The 27170-nt window shown below is 47.8% G+C and overlaps 1 protein-coding gene across 1 annotated transcript; it reads left to right on the top strand.

Moving 5' to 3' along the window:
• The first annotated feature begins 23892 nt into the window (after nucleotides 1–23892).
• CHAC1 (ChaC glutathione specific gamma-glutamylcyclotransferase 1) lies at nucleotides 23893–26247 on the top strand. Its single transcript, XM_065685556.1, has 3 exons — nucleotides 23893–24203; nucleotides 24301–24336; nucleotides 24518–26247. Exons 1-3 carry the CDS (start codon nucleotides 23943–23945, stop codon nucleotides 24947–24949), a joined length of 729 nt encoding a protein of 242 aa, XP_065541628.1. The 5' UTR covers nucleotides 23893–23942; the 3' UTR covers nucleotides 24950–26247.
• The last annotated feature ends 923 nt before the right edge of the window (nucleotides 26248–27170 follow it).

The following is a 27170-nucleotide window of genomic DNA, read 5'->3' on the forward strand; positions in this document are numbered from 1 at the left end:
GTTTAGCAAATACATGGACAAGTGAGGGAAACACGCAGTTTGGGGAGAGGCTGTTTGGTGATGACATCTTTTATCTGTGCTTTATGACTTATTTATTGAGCTGTTGCTGGCTTCACAGTGGTTTTGTTGCTTACGTTTTTAACTGCCTAGAAGGTCACAGAGGCACTGTTTGTTTTCATAAATTAAGTTAAACCAACTCATATTTAATATCCAAACAAATCTGCTGAGAGTTAGGTTTATAGCTGGAGAGGCCATTACCAGCCAGAACAGGAATCGACCATTCCTGGCACAATGCAAGAGCTCTGACGATCCCTGTACTTGGGCACACAGCTCCCACAATGGTTTATGAGAAGGGTCAAGATTCCTGCTGCAAATATGAATCACTGTGTGTTTGAAATTCCTTTTCTATTAACACTCTTGAATATTTGCCTTACATGTTCTGCTTTGGCACAAAATGCCAAAGCATTGCCAAAGCATTTTTGTTCCTGCCCTGCTCTTCCTAAACTCATTTGTTGCCTGGAAGATTGTCAGCAAAGAAACACAGGACAACCTGAACAAAATGTATTTGGAGGGGGATATGATCCACACAGGATAAAAGTGTGATCATTACAAAAGAAAGGGCCCTGCTCTAATCCCCTCTTTCAATTCAACCCACCAGGTCTCGGCGTTAGCTTCTTTATCAATAGCTTCTCCTCCTCTCCTGTCTCCTTATAGTACAGAGGCTCTTTTCTTCCTCCAGACCACCTCACCCCCCCGCCTCCCCCCTTCACGTTAGATTACACTGATTTTCACTCCACTAATGGTATTCATGTTTGTCATTAGCTGCTTAGGAGGAGGGGTTTGAAGTTCTCCAGAACTCTAGATACAATTCACAACGCACGGCTGCGTTTCTAGAAACAGTTAACTTGCATCCTAGCAAGAGGCAGAAATGCCCACGTGCTTATAGCTACAAAAAGCTCTTTTTCACGGATGCAAGCTTGGTTAAGAAGCCTTTACATCAGATGCACGTTTTTCATAGGTGGGAAGAATTTCCTCACTGCTCTGGCAGTTGCTCCACAATCTGCTCCATCGCCTTCAGCAGACGCAGGTTCATCTCACCTCACTGCAGCCATCCACGCGTGAAGCGTCTACTTTAAGCCAACCGTGCGGCTTATCCTGGGTCATGGAAAAGGTAAAACCTTCCAGCGTTCCTCCTGGAGAGGCATCTGACACAGCTGTGAGTGAAGAGTGACTCTTGGAAGGGTCAACGCCGCTAAGGGAAGTGTGACAACTACCTTTACGATGGTTGCAGCCATGAAAGAGGCATCCTTAGGCATGAATTTGAGGAGAAGGCAATGCTTCTGTGGAGATGCAGATGCTTAACCCTTACATGCTCTTGAGAAAGCCTTCCTTTCAACAGCTGCCCTTCCCCTCTCCTGACACACAAGGTGGAGTTGTTAACACTAACATGACTCAGAGGATGTTGTGAAGACTCATATCCTTCAGACTCCTCATGGCTGCACAAGTGCAAATAAGCCTTTACTGTCCTCATCTTATTGTTTAAATAGCTGCTCAGTGTAAACAGCATCTGAGCAAAGCACACAGTGGTACGCAGGCGCTCCCACTGCCTCCCCTCGCAGCAGAGGAGAGCTTTCCTTGAGCCTGAGCACAAACCGGGCCGTGCTGTGCTGCCATCATCGCTTCCTGTTTGTTACCTCACGACACCGTTTCCTGTTTCCTGCCCGATTACAACGTGCCAACTGTTTTTCCCAAGCCTGAACCAGCTTCCCAGCACCCCCCTTTTCGGCTCGCACACCGGTCTGGTGGTGAGGGGTGCTGCTGGCTGCCTATGAAGAACAGTCCTCTTCCCCAATCCACACCTTCCCTCTCCCTGCCCACTTGGGTGCCCAGTCCCAGGGTAAAGAAGCGAGTCTCATACATCCCATAAAATAGGAGAGAAAGAAATGAGGTGCTGGTAGCTCATAGGGGTTTATTGCAAGCAAGCACAAGGCAGCAAGGTGCCCTGCTGGATGCAGAATGTTGTGACATGAGGGACTCATGGGGTTCACCTCTTCAGACACCCCATATGTCACAGGGCTTTCTGTTTATTCAGCAACCTGGCACTGAGCTGACTAAAGCGAACGGTGTGGGAAAGCACATTAAGGCATCAAAGTACTGGGATTTAATGTGGTGCCCAGTAGTTAGTCCCAGTGGCCCATCACCAGATGGTAGAAATGCTCCCACTTTTGTGGGATGTTAGAAGCGCTCCACCTTTCTCCTCTCTATTTCGGGCCTTGAGTGACGTCCCCAGTCCTGCTTTGGTACCTGAGGTAGCTGAGCTCTTTCAGTCTCACCCTGAATGTCACAGCCTCCAACACCGAGGCAAGTTCCCTGGCTCAGGTGGGAAGAACACCTTACTCCTACTCCCTCCACCCTTGTTTACACCCGAGGACCACATGGACACCAGACGTGGTCCCTTTTCCAACCCCCTGGAGGACCGCTGTTTTATTGCTAATTGCTTTGTGAGGTGCCCGTAGTCCTAACCGGATCCCAGAGGCCTCTTGGAGACCGGGAGCAGCCTGCAGGCTGGCAGAAAGCGGTTCTGATTTTTACGGGGTTGGGGTGCAGGAACACGCAGGAGAACAACCTGCATTTAATACCAATTCACACGGAAGCACACAGGAACCTCCTAGGAACTGTTAAGTAACTCTGGTCTGTGCCTTCACCTGCTCTGCTGCAGTCACAACAGCAACGACCTGTCACAGCCAGATTAAGAGAATCCCCTTTAGCATCCAGTCCCCAGTTCAGTGCCTGACCCAGCTAATGCATATTGCCACCTACTTACGGTGTTGAGTCAGCACCTTTCAAATACGAATTAAAATAAATAGCCTTTGCAGACATACACCACAGGCATGTGCCCATTTAAGCTTAACAGTGCCAGTGAAAAGGTGTACTGGCACTTTGTTTCTTCACATCTCACCTAAAGGAGGCAACCCCCCCACACACCAAATCCTCTCTTTTCCTCTGTTCCTTCACCTTTTTCCTGCCCTGTGTATTTAAACTGTAAACTACTTGAGGAAGGAACTGTCCTTTGCTGCAGTTTTCCTAATATCCAGGTGTTTCTGAGATGCAGCACAGGAAAGACCTTGGACATCCTGAACAGCAGAATGAAGACATCAGAGTGGCAATACCCGACCTACAACCAGAAAATGAAAACCGATTTCCCTTGCTGACCCTAAATGAACATGATATAGCATGCTTTGAACTAGCTGTTTCTTACTAAAACACATGGAAAGAAGACTGTACCACTAGGAGCGCTCCCACTGCAGTATAAAGCTTTACAGCTATTCCATTTGAGCAGGCAATGGCAGCAGAGCTTTTTCTGTCCATTACCTTCACTACAGGCTGTCCCACCGTGAGTAACTGTGAGGCGTGCTGCTGGGAACGGGCTGGAGACAAACAGATCATACCATGCAAATCCAAACTGGCAGCACGCGAGAGCTCTGGTGTTGAAGGTGCAGCTACTGCACTTACAGTTTGTCTCTGGAAACCCGAATACATTCATCTTGTGCCAGAGGACAGGGAGAGAAGCGGCAAGCGGATGGAAGGGTTTGCAGCAGCTCCCACATGCACGTGTAAAGGAGCCCCGCAGCCCTACAGGAGCCGGAACCGCAGCATCCCTGAGCAGCGCTGTTCAGCCAGTAGAGGTCTGTAGAGGAGTGGCAGCCTAAAGGTTCCAGCCCTGAGGCTGGAAAGGCTCAGGGTAGCTGGCAGGCTCTGTGCACCTCACACAAGAGACACCTTAACTGAGCAGAGCTGTAGGGTCTCTTGTGACTGAAGACACAGCAGTGCTCTGTCACCGTGCACTCTGGCTAATGGAGAATACAGTAGTGGGGCTAAAAGGGCAAAATGCCCTGTGCTGCACAGCTACAGGCACACACTGTTACTGTGAGCAACATCTGTGGCTACCAATATCAGGGTTGCAAGGTTGCAGACTGAAGATGCCTGGCTAAAGTGCTTTTCTGGAACAGCTAGAAGGTTTTGCAGAGCTCTGGGATCGCAATGGCAAGGTCACAAGTGAGCCTGTGAATAGGAAGTCTGTATCACCATGGGAAGTGCACCGAGGTGTTGCAAAATGCTGCCTGCAAGGACACCTTCCAGGCTGGAGTCGTGGGAAGAGAGCGTGCAGCACCAAGACCCACATTACAATAGAGGCAAGGTATCAGGACAGGCCCCTGCAGCCAAGGGGAGTCAATACAGGCTTTTCAAAGAGACTTGAAAGCTGATGCCCTCTCCCAAACCTGTAAGAGACAAATCAAACCCTACCCTATGAGAAACCTACAGGGATTGGGGAATTTATGCCCTGACTCTCAATGACTCATTGCTGTGTGGCGCTTGATGCAGTGCACCAGGTAATGCAACACATGAATTCAGGGCCAGGAAGGGCATCTCTCTAACAATCACTGCTCACGTTGCAGCTTCAGACTGCAGTTCTGCACAACGAGCATTACTGCAGAGCAGCAAACAGCATCGTTCCCCCTCAGTATCAGATTCCCATCGCAGGATCCTGCTCTGCTGTGCTCCCCCAGCCACAGGCAGGATCCCTGGGCTGCAGCTGTAGCATCAGGGTGGATTCTTCATCCACAATAGACAGCTAGCAAACAGAGAAAGAGGTTTGTGTGGGAGACAGCAAGCTGCAACTCTCCCCAGGCTGCTATCACAAAGCTGACTGGAAACAGCTGAACTAGAGGGCTGCAGAACAGCCACCCTCTGGTCTGAAAGCTTTGAGGGGCACAGAGAGCTTCCTGGTTTTCTCAGTTGTTGCTTTAGGGAACACCTGGCTCAGCAGCAGCAGTGGGGGACCATCTCCAGCCCCCCGAACGGCAGCCTGCACTGCACAGCGTTGTGTTTCTTGTCAGAGGCTCATTAACTCATCAATATTTAATCATTACCAGTAGAACACAAAGGAAGAGGGGTTGGGGAGTGCAGGGCTTTCAAGCGCTTGCAGGAGAGGCAGCACAGGTGTCAGTGAGGTTGACGGCTTGAAAGCCTGACTCCCAGGGCAGCCTGAAGAAGGGTGGGAGAGCAGGCTACGTGCTTCTCTATGTGCTTCATCTTTGGTTAAGGATGTCAGCATGTCCCCTCACTTGCTCACTTCTGCAGCATTGATGGTTTGGGGTATAGCTGGTTGGCTTCTGATTTCTTTTTCTCAGGCTCACACATAGGATGGAAATGATACCAGTGAAGGGCAGTTAGCATAGATCGAGGAGTATTTATAACCCTGCAGCAAAAGTGGAGGTTAAAAAAAGGTTACTGTTATGCACTGCAGCTTACAGCAGTTGTTTGTACAGTGCTTTGTCAGTGGAGGCTGTGTTGCCATTAAGGACGAACACCTCTCTCCAGTTCTGCCCTCCACCTTGCTGTCAGTGCCACCTTACAGGATGTGCCCAAGTGAACGGCACAGTTCCTATCCTGACACAAGCAATGCAATATTGAAGAGCCTCCTTTTCGCTGCAGAACCAGACTGCCAAGGCTGACTGCTTGTCCAAAAAGAGGTGTTACCACATCATGGCGCTGTGGTTCCCTTGGGCACTCCAGTTCCCCCATTCTGGGCTGAAAAGCGTTTATACTGAGCGGGCAGAAGAATTAAGGGAACACAGGAAGGGTTGGTCTTTACCTCGTGCTCCACTGGGCTCAAATGTTTTAAGCATGGGTTCATTTTTTGCTCCTTTCTGCCCCCTTCTCAACAAAAGGACTGCAGATCCTCACGCAGATACTGTCACACATAACACAAACATCCACATGAAAGAGAGACACGAGGTGTGCTGTGCCATGGAGGACTGGTTTGGTGCATAGCCATTTATGCTTGCCTGACAGGTGAGACACACACACACATTTTCTATTCATGACTACCTCATTTAGGGAACAGTTAAGCTATGCTTTTGGTGATGTTTTCCTCTAGGGCCATGGGGACCTCTCAGGGGATAGGAGAATGTACCCTTAGTGCTGTTAGACAATCACACAAGTCTTTTGAATAAGCCCGTAGGGAATTCATCCTTCAGCTCGTAACTAAGTGTATTATTATCTCTATTACCAGTGTACTGTGCAGTTTCCAATAGGCTATTGTCACTGTCCCAGGACTCATGCTCTCCAAACCATTATGCATGCCAGATGCTGTTGTATGGCTCTTACTGGAATTCTCCAAGCACAAGCCACTGCTTGGTACATAATCAGCTCTTTGCTTCTAATGTTCACTTACAGATTCATCTGCCATAGAAGATGTTCATAGAGTAAAGGGAAACGTTATCTTTCCCAGTTGTGCTTCGCCATAGACACAGCGCCTCCTCCAAGAAGTACCTATTTATTTAATGAATACTTCTCTACTTCCAGGCTTCCTCTTCATATTCCAGGTCAGGAGCTGATAGTGAAGCTCGAGGAACGACCATGAAGGATGAACCTTTATGCTCTTTGGACCACAGAGGAGCTCACTTGTGATGCCTTTAAACCTACCCACTCACACTTTCTTGCAGAGAAATTCCTACTAGCTCAGGATGACATTCCTGCCAGACTCTGAATGTCATCATATGGAGATCTGCTCCCACACAGAAGGGTGCAGAAAAGATGATGTGCTAATGAGCTACCTTCTTATCCCTGCTGTCAGTTCAGTGACTCTCCCTCCTCCTCTTCCCTTCCCATGAACTGCAAGTGTAATTGCTTTCCAGCAGCACTGTGAAGAGCCCAGTCCATCTGCAACCCTGGAATCCCTCCAGAGGGCAAAGTCTTGGCTTTGTGCTTCAAATTATCTTGTCTTTTCTCTAGAGAAGAAGGAAGGAAATACCAACCAGGGCACTGATGCAGCCAGACTGAGCAGTTGAAATGAGGCCAGAATCCCTTTGGCCATCAGACTACCTAGGCTGTCCTGCCAGAGCTCAGCAGGCCAGTGCAAGCCTGTTTCCACCATGTCACTAGTACTGTTATTCTGCTTGGCAGTGCAGCTTGTGTCTCTGAGCCTGCTCCCCTCATGCCTTTCTCACTACCTAGCACCCAGCAAGCAATATGATGATGTAGTATGGTGATGTAGAATGGATAGCCCAACGCTTCACTCATCTCCCGTGTTCAATGAGGAACTTTACAACCGCTGGATGCACAGGGCTGGGATGCAGGCAAACAGGGTACTCCAACATCACTCACACCAGCTGCCACTTAAATGTGGGCAAGCCACTTTCACCTCCCACTCTTCCTAGGTGTAAAGTGGGGCTACTACTTGCTCATCTGCATCTGAGAGGGATAGTTAGTCTCAATTAGCTAGTGTAAGAAGAGTTCTGTGCATTACTAGAGTACACTGATGCAATGTCTGAGCCTGCTCAGGTGAGAAGTATGCTCAGGCTAGAGGCAATGAGTACAGCAAGATCAATGCTATGGTTCCAAGCTACTTGTGATCTACTGAAGGCGCAAAATCGTTTCAAGTGTCATGGTTATCAGCATCTTTCTATCATACCATCTCTCCATACGCTGATTAGAGTGAGCTGAGAGGCAAATGGTTGTGCTTAGTGCCCTTGGAAATGAATAAGGAGAAAGAGGTATCAGCAGAGGAAGAAAACTGGTAAGTGAGAACCCTGCATGGGAAGATGAGCAATTTGCCAGTTTTTTGGAGGATCCATGGGTACAACATTTGACAAATAACAGTATCCAAGAGGTTACTTTAATTTCTCTCATACAGAGGCAATATACAAGGAAAAAGATTTGTCAATAAAAATTTGATGAAAACCAGTGATGCTTTCAAATTGTGTTGTTCCCCAGCTCCCTTGTTTATGAAATCTGTGCCAGGCATTTCAATTTAAAGGGTCATATTGAGAGCTCCGCACTGTTTTTCTGCCCTCTCATTGTTTCTCAGTTTCCTATTTATAGCTGCTTTTTGACTAGCCTGGTTGCAGAGTATGAAGTTATTTGTTTTCATATCCAGTGCACCTGGTTCTCAGCAAACAGCACAGAAAAACTGGGAGATTCAACTTGGACCTATTTTGATCTGATGTGTTCTGGGAAAAAGCTGGATTTTCCACATGGATTTCTCCCACTTTGCAGCTCTTCAGATGGTCTTTACTGCTAACGCTCAGCCATCTGATGCAACCTCTGCTACATATAGCACCAATACTGTACGATGCCACAATGACCCTTCCACTCAGGTACTGAGTCCTCTCGCCTCATTGCGTGAGCAATATGGAAAACATGAAGCTATTGCATAACCACACCATGACACCTTTCTTCCATTACCTCCACCACAGCGTCTTGTAATTCCTTTTTGATGGCTCCCATAATCTTCCTCTACCACATCTATATATGAAGCCAAAAATAGCTCAAAGGAAATAGGCAAATTCTGTTATGGGAAAGTGGCTGAATTTCACAGAGGGGTTACTTCTCAGGCTGAAGGTGTCACAGAGGATGCTATGGAGTCTAGTTTTGACTCTTCTTTGGTGCAGAACTCATGATAGTGATAGAACTAGAAGACCCCCCACCTGCTGACGTTTGAAAGAAGATACATGGCAGAATTCTCTTCATGTTCAGCATACACCAAGTTACCCTGGCTTGAAGGGAGCAAGAGAAGAGACCCAGTTCTTGGCTTGGATTCGCTCTCTTGTACTTGTACTGCTTGACTGCATGAAGTGCAGTATGTAGGCATTAGATGAGTGGAACCCCACTCAGCTACATCTGTCACCACTTCGGGCCACTCCATCACCTTGCAAGCAAAATCTGAACCCAGGCTGTTGCACTTAATCTGCCTACCTATCTATTCATCTACAGTCACTCATTCATAGCCAAGCCCTTGACTATGCAACAGCCATCTGCTCCCCTCTGTCTGCTCACCCATGGAAATCTGAGGGCTAAGTAAACCCAGGGTTCTACTGTGGTGCTTTGCACTACATGCAAACTTGGAAAGCCAGTTTAATGAGGCAGCTCAGGGGAAAAGAGGAATGCTGGAGGTGGATGTGCATTCTAAACTGCTGGGCCATCAGATGTGAGCTTAACCTTTTGAATGGCAGTTTGCTTGCCTTGCTTATTTAGGCTAAAATGTATACACAGAACCCTGCCAGCAGGTCTGGAGGGCAGTGAGGAAAAGCTGGGACAGACTGAATGTGGTGAACTGTCCCACCAGCCAGATCTAGAAGAGAACAGCCATCCACAACCTTTGTTCAAGGAGATTTCATATTATAGGCCCCCATTTGAGCTCAGAAGGTAATGAAATAGGGGACAGGAGAGGGATAGGTAACAATGATTCAACTAGAGATGCAGCATTAAACAGTCACTGGACGGACCACTCAGTGGATAAAGAACTGGCTGGACGGCCGCACACAAGGAGTTGTGGTCAATGGCTCGATGTCCGGCTGGAGACCGGTAACGAGTGGTGTCCCTCAGGGATCGGTGTTGGGACCGGTCTTGTTTAACATCTTCGTCGCTGACATGGAAAGTGGGATTGAGTGCGCCCTCAGCAAGTTTGCCAATGACACCAAGCTGTGTGGTCCGGTTGATACGCTGGAGGGAAGGGATGCCATCCAGAGGGACCTTGACACGCTTGTGAGGTGGGCTGATGCCAACCTTATGAAGTTCAACCATGACAAGTGCAAGGTCCTACACCTGGGTCGGAGCAATCCCAGGCACAGCTACAGACTGGGCAGAGAAGAGATTCAGAGCGGCCCTGCAGAGAAGGACTTGGGGGTGCTGGTCGATGAGAAAATGAACATGAGCCGGCTTCAGTGTGTGCTTGCAGCCCAGAAAGCCAACCGTATCCTGGGCTGCATCAAAAGGAGCGTGACCAGCAGGTCGAAGGAGGTGATCCTGCCCCTCTACTCTGCTCTTGTGAGACCTCACCTGGAGCATTGTGTACAGTTCTGGTGTCCTCAACATAAAAAGGACATGCAACTGTTGGAACAAGTCCAGAGGAGGCCACGAGGATGATCAGGGGACTGGAGCACCTCCTGTATGAAGACAGGCTGAGGAAGTTGGGGCTGTTCAGCCTGGAGAAGAGAAGGCTGCGTGGAGACCTCAGAGCAGCCTTCCAGTACCTGAAGGGGGCCTATAGGGATGCTGGGGAGGGACTCTTTGTCAGGGACTGTAGTGACAGGACAAGGGGTAATGGGTTAAAACTTAAACAGGGGAAGTTTAGATTGGATATAAGGAGGAAATTCTTTCCTGTTAGGGTGGTGAGGCACTGGAATGGGTTGCCCAGGGAGGTTGTGAATGCTCCATCCTTGGCAGTGTTCAAGGCCAGGTTGGACAGAGCCTTGGGTGAGATGGTTTAGTGAGAGGTGTCCCTGTCCATGGCAGGGGGGTTGGAACTGGATGATCTTGAGGTCCTTTCCAGCCCTAACCATTCTATGATTCTATGGACAACAGTTCAATCACCTCAGCCATCTCCGGGATCAGAGAGAAAAGGACCTGACAGATTTGGAGGGATTCTTCATACCTCTGACTCTACACTTGTTATGCATAGACTCAGACTCACATTAAAAGAATCACTTAAGTACATGATTAATTTCAGCATCAAGTGATTTAAACACATTCTTTCCAGTCTTCACCCAGGAACCTCTGATAATTTTGACCAAGCCTTGCTTTGGCAAGATCCTTATTTTCATGTGTAAGCTTTAAAACAGAAGAGGATCTGATCGTAACATTATACACGCAGACAGATGGTCAGTCCATGAGTGGGCAGCACTATGACTACCCTTTCCAGGCTGAAACAGTGGAATATAGAATAAAGCTAAAGATTTTGGCATTAGCCTGCAGTGACAGACATCAGGAATAAGCCTCCAGCAACCAAGATCCTACATAGCAGAACACTTCTGTCTTCCCATCCTGCATCCACCTCTGCATTAAGCCTCTCTCCTCCAGACAGCGTCCAGGTGCTCCAGCTGAGGTTGCAGGCTACCTGCTGTTAGAGGCTAGGGTCTTGCCAGCTTGTAGCCAAGCTCTATGGGATTGGAGACAGCATCCTTCCTAACTTGGCTGGGACAGATTTCCTAAAATGGACTTCTATTAGAGAAGACTAAAATATATTGGAATATATATTCCTTGCTGTACTGGGACATGACATGTATGTGTGCCCTACAAATAGGACTACAAATAGGCTGTGAATGTCCCAGCACTGCCAAGAGCAGTTTCACATTCATCACAAGCTGAATGCAAGCAACTCTACAACCACTTTGCTGCAATAGTCCAGGAGCTCTGAAAAGATGGACTGAAGGAACTGGTTTCTATGCAACACAGGCAACAGGACAGTCTTTCCTAAGCACTGCAAACTGTACCAAGATGGGATTCACAGGTCTTTGAGGGCTTAAAATACATGTTAGCTGAGAGTTGCGAAACCTTATACCAAGGATACCATCCAGGGAACATTTTGAGGCTTTTCCTCAAAACAAGAGGAGGAAAATACCTATCAGAACCAGCTGTCATTATCAGTTGTTGTCTTGGCACCAGCCCAGTGTTTCTACCTCACAAAAATCTGGCTGTGCTCTCCTTAACCCAGTGTAACCTCAGGCTATGTGTAACATCAGAGTTAGTAAACAGGCGATGATGGTGCCTCTGCTTGTGTACAGCATTCCAGTCCAATCATTACGTCACATTCCAATCATGCAGGTCATGACTTTGATATTCCACTGACACACCAGTCATCAGCTTCCAGCGTCCGTGCGGCCAGGGTGCCCACAGCTTTAGCTTGCCTCAGGAGAAGATTCCCCATAGTCAGCACTGTACAGCTCACAGCCACATCTCACCATTAAACATTAAACAGGGAGGGTGCCCTGGTAAAATTTGGGTCCGATTCATCCAAACTACGCTGCATTTCACCCTGTGTTGTTATGACTGGCTGGGTGGCTCTGGCGGACGAACGCTACGGATGACATAGAGAGACACACGTGGAATTCAAATTGGATTAATTTAATCATAGAATCAACTAGGTTGGGAAAATCCTTTAAGAACATCAATTATAACCATTACCCCTTAAATTAAGTATATTACTTGCAAAAAGTACACGTAAGCCACATCAGCCTCACTTCTCACTCTTCAACAGCTCCCCTCAGAAAGTCACATTATTTTTCAAGAGCTCAATAGGTTCAGATGTCTGTATCCCTGCACCCACACTATGATGTGTGGGTGCAGGGATACTTTACTTTAGCCAAGGCAGATAAACTGCACTTACATTCTGATCTGGTCACATTGCCACTGTCACCATGCACAGACAGACGTTAACTAGGCAGGGTATTTGGCACTGGGGAGATGCCACAGCCCCTCAAACTACCAAAGAGCTGCTGAGTGCTGACATTAGAGGGGAAACAAGAAGGCAAAATCTGGCCTCTTTATAAGTAGATGAAGCTACTGAATTCAGCATGGCCAAGTTGAGCTTCTGCTCTCAGGTCACTTCCAAAAAGCTCAGCATGTAGCAGGGTCTGGGATAAGGTTAGGAGCATCACAAGAATTAAACTCTGCAATGGAGAAATGTCATGACAGAGCTGGAAAAGGATAGTGCCAGGTCAGGATCAATAACAGAACCAGAGCAGATGGAGAAAAACAATTTCATAGGTCAGAGTCAGCCAAGGGAGCAGCAGAGTCAGGACGCGGTCAGTGAGTACAGGAAAAAGTTCAGCCCGTGCCACAACCACTACAGGTACAGAGGAGTTGCACAAGCAGATGTGAGAACAGGGTAACAGTAAATACCTTGTTCTGGCAACACTGGATGCTGTTTTCATCCACAGGAATCAAAACACTGGCAAAGTACGACAGCTTTTGGTGGACGGGAGCTCTATTTGCTGGTGCCCACAGGTCACTGATTGCTGAGGAGCTCCTAAGCAGAGCTCAAATGCCTTCACTGGTGATCTTAACCAGCCAAGAGCTTGGTCACTGCCAGTCTGTACCATTTTGCTGTCAATCTTACAGATACCATGTGGCCCAGCACCTGTCCCTCAAGTCACCATGTTCCCCGTGCAATGCCACATGAGTCACTTTCCTGTTGTCTCCCAATTAGGAGCACAGACCACAGAACTGCACTGTCAACACTTCCCACACACAGCGAGAAGGTGCAGCGGGAACATCTTCCCTGAGCCTAGGAAAGCTGTCAAGTTATCCTCCCTTAGCACGCATCCCACCAAAAGGATCACAGTGACCTTCTCACATGCGCACTGGGAGCAGGGAAGCTGTAACTGGTTAACAAACTGGCTGTTGAGGGCTGCAGGAGCTTTGCTTGCTTAGGCACTCAGACACAGCATGGCAACATAGCTACCAATTCATGCAGAACTATGCCCAGGGAACAAAAGCAAAGGACACGGCCTCTGGGTAGCGAGTTGTTGTTTCTGCCCAGAGAAGGGAGGTGCAGTCAGTGCCTCCAGGTACATGCATGTCCAGATGACACAAAACCAGGGCAGAAGCACCAGTGATCATGGTAAGCCCAGCTAGTACAGCCACACAGTCCAAGGCTCTTTGCACTTAGAGTGCCATGAGTCACGAGCAGTAGAGGTGGAGCAGCCCAGCAGCTCCTGGTCTTCATACGTGCCTGGAGTCAGCTTCCCTGAAACACACCCCTTGCACAGTGCACCCACAGGGAATTCACCCCAATTTGTGCTAATGCTCTGACTCACCCTGTTGATCAGCCTCTTTGCAGCCACTACAACAGCAGTCTTGGCTAGGCAGTCAAGCGCCTGAAGCCTGGCCATTGGTGTTCCTCCCACCTTCCTTATGTTACCACCATAGCCTGCAACTTGATGCGATATGCCCCCACAAACCTTCTGTTTCCATCTTAGGGCAGGACAGCACAACCATTCTGCCACATGGCCCAGGTTTTTCATACAGAGCATACAGCCTCCCTCCCACAAAGAGCAGAGTAAGACACACATAAGGCTGGTTTTCTTTTTAAAGCCAGACCCAGACTGACCAGAGCCGTTGCCAGTCTGATACCAGACCACACAAAATCATGACTTCTCTTTAAGAAAGAATCCATTTTATTTCACCAGCAAAAAATCTGTTCTTACATGAGCTACAGCTGCACTTCCTGACCCCTCATTCCAGAGGATTTGGAAGCATCATATCTCCTAAAATGAAAGAGGTTTAATGTTTAAAGCATTTTATCTTCATCATCTTTAACAGTTTCAAAGTGTTTGAGAGTCATGATATCCCCATGATGGAAGTGATAACATTAAGCTTTCAAACGCCGCTACAGTGAACTGCCAACAAAGGTTATGAAACATGGAATGCCCCAGGACCGTCCAGAATGGGTCACAGCCAACACACACAACAGCTCTGTCTAGGGAGATGCTTTTCCTGTTTTGATCTTGTATGTGGTTGAGCGCAGGAGGATAATGCCCATTACTGGCCATACGGAAAGTCCAGCAGCCAGATAACTTCTGAGTAACCTCAACTGTCCAGCCGTGCAAGCTCTTGCTGTTCCCATATACAAGAAGGTGGCAGACACTTGACTTCACAGAGCAGCATGACTGGCACCCAGGTTACAGGCAGGAGCGTATCCAACTTTGGAGAGATGCTCAAGAACTGATGTCTGGCCCGGAGCATGGGAAGGATGCTGTGGACGGGCTGCTGGGCAGCACATGTTACTTAAGCATTTGTGCTCCAGGCTGAAGGAGGGTGTTTCTGTGGAACCTGTGAGTATTCATGCACGTCCTCCATGCCTGTTATCCTGGCACTCAGCTTTGTCTTCTGGGGCAGAGAGACAGCCTGATCTGATACACAGATGCTCTCTCTGAATTAAAGAGCTGGCAGAACTTGCTTATCATATTTGCCAGGGCACCACAAGGAAGACAGGCAATGCTTAGCAGGTGTGTGAGTCATTTCTTGGCTTATTAAGTGGTTTTTTTTCCATAAGATTTTGTTCTAAATAAATAGCATTGTGCTTTAAGGAAGGTGGTGACCACTGACACGTTCTGCTCCTCATCTTTGGGAAGAGCACCTGTAATTAGTAAGGACAGAGCTTCAGATCTCCTGGGCCAATCACAAAAAGATTCAGAGGGGAAACCGCAGACTAGGTCACCAAACTAAAGGGAGAAGAAAGCAGGATTTTCCTTTGAGACAGCTGAGAACCAAGAGCCCAAAACCTAACTGGACATGATTTAGGAAATCACAAAAGGAATGGAGCTACTGTTGAGCCAGAATCTGTCCTATTAATGTCACACCACCAGACACGTTAGCTCACATGCAACACATTTACAGCTATTTTTCAAACCTCAGTTTTCAATATAGGTCCTAGAGGTACTAAAATATACAGACAAATATTTTCAGCTGTTTATTATAGGCATTCTGCCCACGACAGCAAATTCCCTTCAGAGACATAGACTTAGCATCGGAACATAAAACTCTGCCCAGTGTGGCCATGTTTAAAGAAAAGTCTTTCAGCATTCATCACTAACAATGATCTGCTTGGGTTTTTTGTGACAGGCTTTTAGTAATTCTAGAAACAAGCAAATCTCATCTGCAATACAACAGCATAAAACATTTTGTCTTCCTCTGCAACGAGAATCACATTAGCTAGCTCAGTTGCTTGCGGCAACACTCACCTATTCAAAGGAGTAAATTGCAATGTAAGTGAGGCATACTTACACATTAGAAGCTGTAAAGGAGAAAGGATCCAATGCAGGAGCAGTTTCTTATCAAGATAACTACTTATCTCTCTTTCTCCACACTGATCTGTAAGCCCCACATGGGGACTAGTTGGTTTATTGCTTTGGATAGTCAATACACATCTTTTCCTGCCCTGGAGCAATCAAGAGTCCAAACAGAAGCACAATTAGTATTCGCCTATTTGCCTTGATGGGGATTTAGATGAGTGGGTAGCAGGTGGGTTTCCTTTCTCTCTCACATGAAGACTCTTACTGACTGCTGCAGGTACAAATCCTTCTCTCTGGCCGTGCAAGGAGGGGTGGGGTATGCTGGGTGTAAAAGGAGGATTTGGTTCCTCTTAGTACTGGTTACTCTCATTGTAGACTTCATTGTTACTCATCCTTCATCTCTTTATGGGCCTTTTCCACACTTCTTTTGCTGTGTGGTTAATGGGCTTTGTTTCTAAGGAGAAGCCTCTTACGCATTATTACACTTGGGAACCTGTTGCTTCCTGCCTTCAGAAAACATGCTGGATAGTTCTGGTCCTTTCCTAAAGCTTGGTGGCAGAACTTGCAGCTCACTTCTCTGCTGGCAAGTAGAACATGAATTTCAGCTTCCTTTCGCCCTGCAAAATTCCAATGATACTGCAATGTCAGCTTGTCTGGGGGTTCTCAGCAGCCGGGGGATGCGATGGTGTGCATTTGTTCTGCAGCTCTTGCTTTGCCATGTACCTCAATCAGATATTTCAGAGCTCTTAGGTGGGTCTGGTTGGGGCTTAGTAGCCCCGAACTTAGCTTTGGTCATTCTCTGACTAGCTGTGTCTTGGGCTTAGGGAAAAAGAAATCCATGACATCTAGGTCACACAGAAGCAATGCTGGTTATGAAGATGTTGTGACGATGTCTGCAAGAACAGCTGTTAGCAAATCAGGACAAAGCCTTATCGCTGCAAAGCAATGAAGCCTTTCTGACACCACAAATATGGGAAAATTCATCTCCCTTTAGTTTGGGAACCTAGGTCTGCAGTTTTCCTTCTGAATCTTTTTGTGATTACCCCATCAGCTCTGAAGTTCTGTCCTTACTAATTCCAGGTGCTCCTGGCTCCAGCTGACTGAGAGTATACTCAAGCTATTTTCTGTGATGCTCCTGAAAAGGAAACCTGCTCTTCCAACAAGATCATCAGATGGAAAGGCGCTGTAGGTAATAGATGTAATGACATCACATAATCTCTTGCAGTTGAGTCTATATAAAGTAGCTATTTTTCTGTTACTGGCTCTTCATCTGGAGGAATGCAATTTTAAACACTTGCTGCTCTGCAGGTTACGATACTCTTTTCAACCTTCAGGCTATGCCACTGACGTCCAGTTAATGCTCTTATGCTTTTGTGCCAATTCAGTTCAAATAACATCTCCCTTCTCCTCTTTCTCCCAGTCACCAGGATAAAGTAAGATGACGTAACTATGACCTACTTCCCTGTTTACATATGGCCAGCCTACGCAAATCCAGCATCTCCTAGGAGGGAGGGCTCTTCATGCCCTCAATCAGTCTAATAGCTCTTCCCTGATGTGTCCTTGCTTACAGTTTCATTTGAACTATAAACGTCTTTCAGTCACAGCTTCTGTACAGTATTTTGAACCAGCATTAACTCTCGTTCATCTGACTGGTGTTCCCCTCATGCAGCCCAGAACCACACTAACATGTCTCAGCACTTTGTTAATGTCCCCCAGTTTTGCTCTCTTGTCCATTGCAGTCATCTTTCTTTTAACAGTTCCGTCTGCATTTCACCTAGTATTGAGTTATGCATTACTCTCTTAACTACTTCGCTGAAGCCTAGACAAACTACATCTGCATATTCTATTCCCTACAAAAGTCAATTACGGAAGACGTTGTGAAGTTAGTCTGCGGTTTTGCCGAGCCCACTGTAGGTTTCAACTACACTTGCATCCTGAGTTATTCTTTCTGTCAAAGCATATGATAGATTTATGTGTCATTGAGGTCAGGATAACAGGTCTTCAGTTTGCTACATTGCGCTTTATTTTTCATGTCTCAATACAGGCACTGCTTGCTATTTTCCAGTCATGTGGTACCTGCCCCACTTCGATGTTTACATTCCTTCCTAACAAAGCCTTGGTTTGTGTCTGTTCTTTCACCTCCTTTGACACAAGCACCAGCAGTTTAGAACTGTGTTTTTGCTTTGGATGTGGTAATTTATTTAAAGGCCTCACAACAGTCACCAGCCTGTCTTTTATCGCATTTACCTTTCATCTCGACAGTCACATCCATGCCTGTTATCTCACTTCTTTCTTGATCCTCTTTTATTGGATTAGAAAGCTTCTTTTCAATGTGTAAATTACCCTTAACTTCTGCAGCTCTTGCTTCATTCCATAGCGAAGTGCCAAAACAGAGGTTTCTCTATTGCATCCTTTTCCATCCTGTATGAGCTCCCTATTATTTCTCAAACCCTTTATGAAATAAGCTGGCTACTTCCCTAACCGATTCTCTTTCCCTGCTTAGGATGCAAATCACAGCTTGCTTTCTACCTTTAGCTTAATGTTCTGAGGGTCTTCCACATTTCTGTCTTCGGACTTTTCAGTCTCTCTGCTTGTATCAATCAGATCCTTCGGGTTTTTCTCAAATCAGCTTTGTTAAAATTTTCACTATAAGCCCATTTTTTCTTCTCTTTATACTGGAAGTGAAACTAAATCACCTCCTGAAGTGAAACTAAATGACAAACCTTAATCAGCCACGATAAGGTGCTGACATTTACAGGCAAGGCTGAGGTTCCCAGCCCCAGGCGTGTGAGCCCACGTGTCCTATGTCTGCGTTTCACTTTAAAGGTGCCAAAGTGGACACCTACATGACTCCTCAAAATGCCCTTCTAGGTGTCAGCTTAGTGTCTGGGCAGCAGAATGGAACAAAGAACAGGGAGTTATGCTGTACCAAAAGATGAGCCTATCATCTAGTTCACAGCTCACAGCCTGGCACTCAGATGAGCTCCTAAGACTGGGATGCTCTGGGCTCAAGAAAAAGGGGTTTCCAGCAGGTCCATACTCAGCCTTTACATTCGGTATCCAACCTTCTCATCCCTCAAGTTGTGCTGGTAGAAGTGTTCGAGTTTCTTAACCTACCCTAAAGGAAGAAAAGACAAAATTCCCTAAGCTCGTGCTACAACCTTACACGCTGTCAGTCTCTGCTCACTGTGTCTGCCTTTAACCAAGCTAAAATCCAGTCTAAACCAGGATTTCCAACTCTTTATGGAGAATATCTTTATGGACCAGTGCAGGGGTACCTCAGTATTGGACAGCAACGTGGAATGTGGCAGAGGAACAGCGTGACCAGAGCAACCAAGGGTTGACCCTACCAGCAGGGTCAATACTGCCCACCAGCTCCAAGTGGGAAGGGGAGGGGAAGCTGGCGAAAAGCATGGAGCAGCAGATCACTTTGGTGTATGGGACTCAAAAGCCAAAACAGGAATGCTGGGTTTTCTTCAGAGGCCTTCTCAGTCAACTTCCAGGCCACAGGGGATTGATGGCCCGTTAAAATGCTCTTTGGATCTATAGATCTATTATTTTTTTCCTCATGTAACTAATTCAAATACAAATCAAGTTTGTTGTAGCTCAGTCACGTTTGCCATTCCCGTCTGTGGGCATTCAGCAGTCTTTGGGATCTGAATTGGGCACACTGCAAAATCTATCAACAGCCAACAGCAGTTAGAGCTGCAGCAACCATAGGGGTGAACAGACTGAACATGGAGTGGGTCAGCATCAGCTTAAGTGCTGTCCTGCAGAAGAATTCCGCCCCCCCCGCCCCAACTATTAATCCTGTTATTAGTATTGACATGCAGATAGAATCATAGAATGGTTTGGGTTGGAAAGGAACTTAAGATCATCCAGTTCCAACCCCCCTGCCATGGGCAGGGACACCTCACACTAAACCATCTCACACAAGGCTTCATCCAACCTGGCCTTGAACACTGCCAGGGATGGAGCACTCACAACCTCCCTGGGCAACCCATTCCAGTGTCTCACCACCCTTACAGGAAAGAATTTCCTCCTTATATCCAATCTAAACTTCCCCTGTTTAAGTTTTAACCCGTTACCCCTTGTCCTGTCACTACAATTCCTGATGAAGAGTCCCTCCCCAGAATCCCTATAGCTCCTCTTCAGATACTGGAAGGCTGCTATGAGGTCTCCCCTGATCCTTCTCTTCTCCAGGCTGAACAGCCCCAACTTTCTCAGCCTGTCTTCATACGGGAGGTGCTCCAGTCCCCTGATCATCCTTGTGGCCTCCTCTGGAGTTGTTCCAACAGTTCCATGTCCTTTTTATGTTGAGGACACCAGAACTGCACACAATGCTCCAGCTGAGGTCTCACAAGAGCAGAGTAGAGGGGCAGGATCACCTCCTTCGACCTGCTGGTCACACTCCTTTTGATGCAGCCCAGGATACGATTAAATCACCTAAACGTCGAGACTGTTTTCCCTGCCTTGTTTGGTTTATGCCTGAATCATGCTGTGTGTGCCCATTCCCTTGTTATGTTAGATATGCAGACTTTTGTTTTTCAGTCTGGTGTCCTTACTGTACTGTATCCACTAGAATTTAGGGTTGCTCTCTTTAAAGTACTTGTATGTCCTTTGCCATAGTTCCTTCTTTTTGCTTGGGACCAGAATTGCACGCCATGAGTTAGAGCATTTAATGATGAAAAGTGCATTCCCTTTGGACGTAGCATACAAATCCAAATACACACGTGACTCCCATTCCATACGTAGTTCCTGATCCCAGTGCTTTAACATGGAAGCTTTGACATTGCCACTTCTGTGTTTCCATGTTTGAAACGAGGATGATTGCATATTTATGCAGTAAATGTTTACATCTGGAAGAGATTTGCAAATGCTGCAAGAATTGGGTTTAACAAACAGAAGTAAGAGCCTTGGTGATGCACATGGATATGGCCTCATGAATCTCAGGGGCATAGTACTGATTTACTGATCTACATCACTTTAAAATGCCTGTGGCATTGCCTGAACCTCACTTCCAGTTGCAGTAGCCGTAATCTTTGCTGAAGCCTCAGGGAAAGGGGGCAGATTTATTTCTCAGATTCTCCTGGTTGCTCACTATAGAGAGAAGAAAGCAGGGCCAAGCTGCTGGAGGAAGATGTGGTGGTACCTGGCAATGAACTGCCAATCCTCCTGTTCCCAGTCAGTGTTTTATGAATAGAACAACTGGCAAAAGCCAGCGTGTGCCCTCAGCTTATTGAAGCAAGTAAGAGCCTGAAACACGAGATGCAGTTAATGACAGTTTCAGTCCACTGTTACGTGTCCTGCCAGCCCTGTTGTTGGTTCCTCTGGCTCTGGGGTGATTCACCACTATCCTGAAAAACAGGCAGCTCTGGCATTGTTAGTCACCCTGCCCCAACATGGGAATGCTCACTCTGGGGAAGCAGAGCACATACTGCTAAAGAGAAACTAGCTCCTCCTTTTCCTGAAACCTGGAAGAAACAGTTGTAGGATGTAACAAATAAAGTTACGCTTGCCTTTTCCTCCTTCCTAAAGGTTTGAGGCCAAACTTGTTTAAAATTGCAACTAACACAGTATGAGCATTGTCTTCCAGTCCTTTTCCCTTAATCACTTTCGAACTGTTGAAGTCCTACGTTTTTTTCCATCTCCTTTTGTTGCACTCCTGAATCTACATCATGTTCCTTAACAGTTAACTCCATTGCTCCCCCACATCCTCCTTCACACCTGGTTAAGCATTCCTGTGGTTCAATTTGGCAGGCTGTTCTTGTCTTCTGAATGCAAGCTCCAGCAACACTGACAGACACTAAATCCTCTCCTTAGTAGCTACCTGCTTTACTTGCATAGCTGCATCTATACCATCTGCACTCACCTCTCCTGCTCAGCCCTTCAGCCTGGTGATTCTCATGCCCTTGGTTTATTTAACCAAAGCACGACGGTACAGTCAGCAACAAGAAATGGAGTAATGAAAGCTTGAAACCAAAGATTCTTAACCTCTTGCTGTATATGCCACAACTGCAGTAACAGTCTTCCCACAGGCTCTGCTCCTAATGATGAAGCAATATCCCAATGTCTTTACACAAGAAAATCGGGGACTTGGCTTCAAAAGGAGTTTCTAACCTCATACGTAATTGATTTGGGTGTAACAGCACTGAAGGGAGCAGAGGTCTGCAGCATTTAACTGGTGTGGGATCTGAAGCTGGTCCCCTAATGCTTTTGCTTTATGCATTGGCTCTGCGCTGTGAACCTGGCCAAGCCACGTAGCAGAGCCCGTGGCACAGACAGATGTACAACTGAGGCAGCTCTACAACGGAAAGGAGCAATTCTCCCACCTCAGCAAGCGTGCAGTCACTGCTCAGCAGCATGGTTTTCATTTCTTGATTCAATTTTCTTTAGCTTTTCCTAGCAGATATCCAGTGCTTTGTCTGGGAGACACGCATAATCCAGCATGTTTCTCAGATGGATGAAATCACATCCTGAGGAAAGCTGAAGAAAGAGGCTAGATATTTTTCATTGCATCACTAAGACTAGAACCCGGCAAGAGCTTCTTCAGCTTACCTTTTAGACACTGATTTGTCTGTCACTGTTTGTGCTGTTGCATGATAAGGATGATGCAGCTACAACCAAATGTCTTAATGCTTTTATTGACGGCATTATTGGGGTTTTGCTCAAATTTCCATCATTTTAGCAGGGGAAAACAAAAAAAAAAAAAAAGAACTAAATATGAAATATATACACTTGCTGCAATGGGACACAGAGGACTGGTTTAATACTCAGTTTATACTGGTTTAATTTGATTGAAAGGACACATTCACATTGACAAACTGCATGGCTAAGGAGGGAGTCTTGTATCTTAAGAGCCAGGATCCACAAGACTGGAAATGTAAGAGATTTAATTCTTGTTTTGCCAAGCAGAGCTTTGATACAGCGGCTAAGAAGGTCACTTTCTAGAGCACTTTCTCGTCTGTGACTAAGACCTCCAAGTACAGCAGCTATATGCACAGGAGATGCATTCACATTCTGTTACGGAAAGGGATTGATGAGGGATCAATAGGAGGCTGCAAGCGTGTAACAGCATGGGTGTGCAGTGTGACGGGCTGGGGGGACGCAGCACTGACCCCATTCCTTTGAGCCTGAGTAAGACAGAGAAGGTGACAGGGAAAAGCACAAGTGGAGAGGAAAATTCAGGAGGTTTGTGTTAAGGCTGACCTCGTGAAGGGTCATCCAAAGCGGCAAGTCAGAGAGTCAGGAGCGAAGGGCAGGCTGTGTAGGGCATGGCAGACAGGGGAGGGAGCCAAGCCGGCCGTTGATGTCACCCGTGGTCAGTGTGCCAAGGTACAGGGAGCACCCACCAAGGGTTGTGTGTGTGGTGGCTGCAGTGCCCTGTTGAGTGGAAGGGAAAGGTGGGTGCCAGTTGGATGGGACCCAACAGGAAATTAAATAAAACAGTGTAAATAGACTGTCTGGAGCGATTAGAAGCAGAGGGCAAGAACAATAATGAGAAATACTTCTACAACAATACCTCAATGGGTTTGCTTCTTGTTCTTCCCCCCCCCCCCCCCAACCTTTTCTCTGCCACTACCAAAATGAACAACACTGTAATGTGAGCCCGTGTCTTTGGATTCTTCAGCTATCACAACCTGCTTAAAGCTGATGTACAGCCAAGTCTCCCGCTGACACACAGGCAGCTCTCGGACATACATTACGTACCACAAGCCCAGACTCCAGCCTGGGTGTAGTACAAGGCAAAATGCACTCAACTGCCCAGACTCCGCACCATTTCCTTGCATTTGTGTGGAATTCATTGCTTTGTTTCACTCACACGCCTTACACCTCAGCCCTCTTGACATAAGGAGCGGCCGCTTCCCCCAGTTTAATATTAACTGCTTGTTTTTCCAGCTGGATGAAGCCAAGGGAGTACGGAGCAGGCTGCTGAGGGCTCATTCCGCCTCAGTTTCTCCCTTTCGGGCCTGATGCAGCCTGCTCCATCCACCCCGCGACCCTCGCTAGAACAAGTGCGCAGGCTCTGACAGCGGGCGATTCCTGGCATCCCAGGCGGGCATCCCCAGGCGGGCAGCCCGCAGGCGCCCCCGCGCTCCCGCTCACAGAACAAGCCCCTCGAAGCCCACCGAGCCGCAGCTCGCACCCCGACCCCGACCCTGCCCCAGCCGCTTCACCCCGATCGGAGCCCGGCTGGGGCCGGGGTCCCTTCGCAGCGCCCCGCCTGACGCAACCCGCGCCCCGCTTTGCCCCACGGCCGGCGAAACATCCCGCCCTTGTTGCATCACCCGTGCGGGGCGGGGCGAGCGGCCCGGCCGCCTTTAAAGCCCCGCGTCCCTGCCGGTCCCAGCGCCGAGCGTCGCCATGAAGCGGGACCTGCAGTTCGCCGAGGAGTGCCCCAGCCGGGCCGAGCCCCCTCCGGCCCCTCGCATCACCCCCGAGCCCACGGCGGAGGCGGAGGACGCGGAGCTCAAGTGCGGCTCGGCGCCGGTGTGGATCTTCGGGTACGGCTCGCTGGTGTGGAGGCCGGGCTTCGAGTTCACGTCGCGCAAGGTGGGCTTCATCCGCGGCTACAGCCGCCGCTTCTGGCAGGGAGACACCTTCCACCGCGGCAGCGAGAAGATGGTAAGGGCAGGGGCGGCTGTGGAGCGGGGGGAAGGCGCTGGGCCGGCGGGGGTGCGGGCTCGGCTTCTAACGGCTCTGCCTTTGCTCTCCCTCACAGCCCGGGCGGGTGGTGACGCTGCTGGAAGACTGCGGGGTGAGTACCGCGGGGCTGGGTGCGGTAGCTGCAGCCCTCCCGGGGAGGGGTGGGGGTGTTCTCCTCCTCTGCCTTCGTATCAGTTGTGCAGAGACCCCAAAGCGAGGCAGGCTTGCATTGAAATGTTAGCAGATGTGTCCGCTGCAGCTACAGCATCCCATAACCACCTTTCTCTTCTTAGGCGTGCACATGGGGTGTCGCCTATGAAGTCCGTGGGGAACAGATCCCTGCATCGCTCCAGTATCTCAACATGCGAGAAGCTGTCCTGGGAGGCTACGACACCAAGCTGGTGAAGTTCCACCCTCAGGAGAAGGATGCAGAGGAACCCATCCAGGCTCTTGTTTACATTGCAACACCCCAGAACCCTTCTTACCTCGGCCCAGCGTCTGAAGAAGACATCGCAGCTCAAATCATTGTCTCAAGCGGCTGTGCTGGTCATAACATTGAGTACTTGCTGAGACTGGCAGACTTTATGCGTTACTTCTGTCCTCAAGCAGAGGATAAACATCTCTTCTCCATCGAGGAGGCGCTTATTTCCATCCTTCCATGCCTGTGCTGCACAGAAGAGTCTCTAGAAGAAGCTGCAAGCAACCCTCAGAAGTCTAAGGGTTGAAATAGGCTGCAGGGTCCCAGTAGAAGGGATGTAAGGGACAAAGCAATGGGGACAGTCTTAACTGATAAAACATCCTGACTAAAGGGAGCATTAGCAAGTAATAGCGGAGGGAGGAAGTGGTGTAAAACATACAGGACTTGCTATAGGACTTGCAATTGCTATTTGTTCCACTCCACAATAGCTATCACGGCTTTCCAGCTGGGGAGCAGGGATCTTTTGCTGGAATTCTGCTGTGTGGGACTTGCTTCCAGGGACAAACCTGAAGCACCCAGAGAAGAAAGAGGCTCTTCTGTTCTGTCTACTTCTTTTTTAGTTTGAAGACTAGTTGAGCAGGACTTGACTGGGTTTAAGCAGTATACATGTAATTCTACCTCAGACTGGCAAAAAGCTCTTTGTGTAGTGGTGGAGACTTGGGCAGGTTCTGCCAAATAAGACCTTTTGTTTTTCCCCCTGCCATGTCCCACCTGCAGTACAATGACCTGACACTAGATTTCGGGACTTTTGTGCAATATTAAAGGAAGCAGCCTCTGTGGGCTCTTGTGGATCCTATTTCCTTATGTTGTGAAGGACCACAGTAATGCACTTATTTGCTAACCTGTATTTATTATGTGTTGTATTTCCCCCTTAGGAGGGGTGTCTCGATTGCTCACACGCCACAGCGGGAAGCAGCCCACATTCAACCTTGCATTTGTGCCTTCTAGTTTTAAATCAGTTTCCTGAGGAGCTAAGCCTGCTTTAATGACAGCAGCTTCTCTCCAAGCTTGACTGACCTTGTGCTGCTATAGACTTGACTGTAAGAAACGGTCCTGCCTGGGTGGGAAGTCTGTGCTGCCTGCAGGAAACGCAGCATCATTTTTAACTAGCCCTGTACTGGGTGAACCTCTGGTGCTTCAGGATAACGTGGGTTTCTGTGGAAGCATTTGAGGGTTCTATTTCCACACTGGGGTGTCTGGTATGCGTTTATCTGACTGCAGAGGACCATGACTGAGCATACTTGCAAACGTTTGGGCTGTTGACAAGCCTGCCTTGAGTGTATTAAGCAGAGAGGCATTGCTTCAAGCTCAGGCTTTCAGCTTCACATCATAACAGCATGAAACCCCATAGTATTTTGTAAGAAAACTTGCTACTGCAGCAAAACGGCTCTTGGGAGCTGACCCCTGGGACACTTGAGTCCTCCCAAGTACCATGTGGGGGTTTTAATTATACAAAAGGATAGGGAGTGTTTGTATTACTGTGGCTTGTATGTATATGAAGTGGTACTGTGCTGTGCCCAGTAATAAACCAAACTGACAAAGTTAGCCTTCTGTACTTCGGTGTTGGTCTTTTTCATTACTGATTTAACTAAAAAAGGATCAGCTTGAAGTTAAACGAAACCAAACCAAAACCCAGAACCTAAACCTTAGCTGGAAACGCTGCTGTAGTTCCTATGATGTGGGGTTTCTTTCGTCTGTTTCAAACAAAACCCAACACCTTGCTGCTGAGCAGCTGGCCTCTGCTGGATGTACTGGAAGACACCCATTGACTTTCCCTTTGAGAAAAGCAGATTCAGTGACTTTCCCTTCCTGTTTTCCAGCTCTTGTTGACTCTGCAGCGCTAATGCTGATGACAGATGCAAGCCAGCCCTCCTGACTGTACAGGGCAGGCACAGAAATTCAATTCTCTCTTGGCAGGACAAAGGATTTTTGTTCCGTGTGTAACTTGGCATTGCTGTGTCCAAGAGGTAATAGTGGAAGGACAAGAAACTGCTGCCGCAGCCGGATCTGCTGCCTGCAGCAAGAGAGACAGTTATTTCCCTTCTGCCTTATGCACAGGGGCAATGTGCGACTGCCCTTGTGATTCCTCTGGCTGCCAGCTGCCTTAGCACTGGCAGATCACAGTACTGCCTGCCTCAGGACTTGAGTGATAGGGAGAAAATGAATTGAAACAACTGAATTTAGCACTAATTAAAGAGAGTGCATGTTTCAGGGGTAGTAGATCAGGGAAACTACACTCTCCCTGTTCTGTGGAGCTCTCACTGCAACTGAGCAGCTGCGTCTTCCCATGGGGGCTGCATCCCCCAGCTGAAAAAGCAAAGGGTTAAAGAGCCAACTGACCTGCAGGGAAGCTCTCCCTGACAAGACAGGGGTCAGGTACCAAATTATCTCCAGGTAAAACCAACATTTCCTCACCTTTCAAATGTTCAAAGTCACCACTGACAGGAATTAATAGCAGATGTGCCCTC

Source organism: Lathamus discolor, chromosome 6 (genome assembly GCF_037157495.1).
Source record: "Lathamus discolor isolate bLatDis1 chromosome 6, bLatDis1.hap1, whole genome shotgun sequence".
Lineage (NCBI taxonomy): Eukaryota > Metazoa > Chordata > Aves > Psittaciformes > Psittacidae > Lathamus > Lathamus discolor.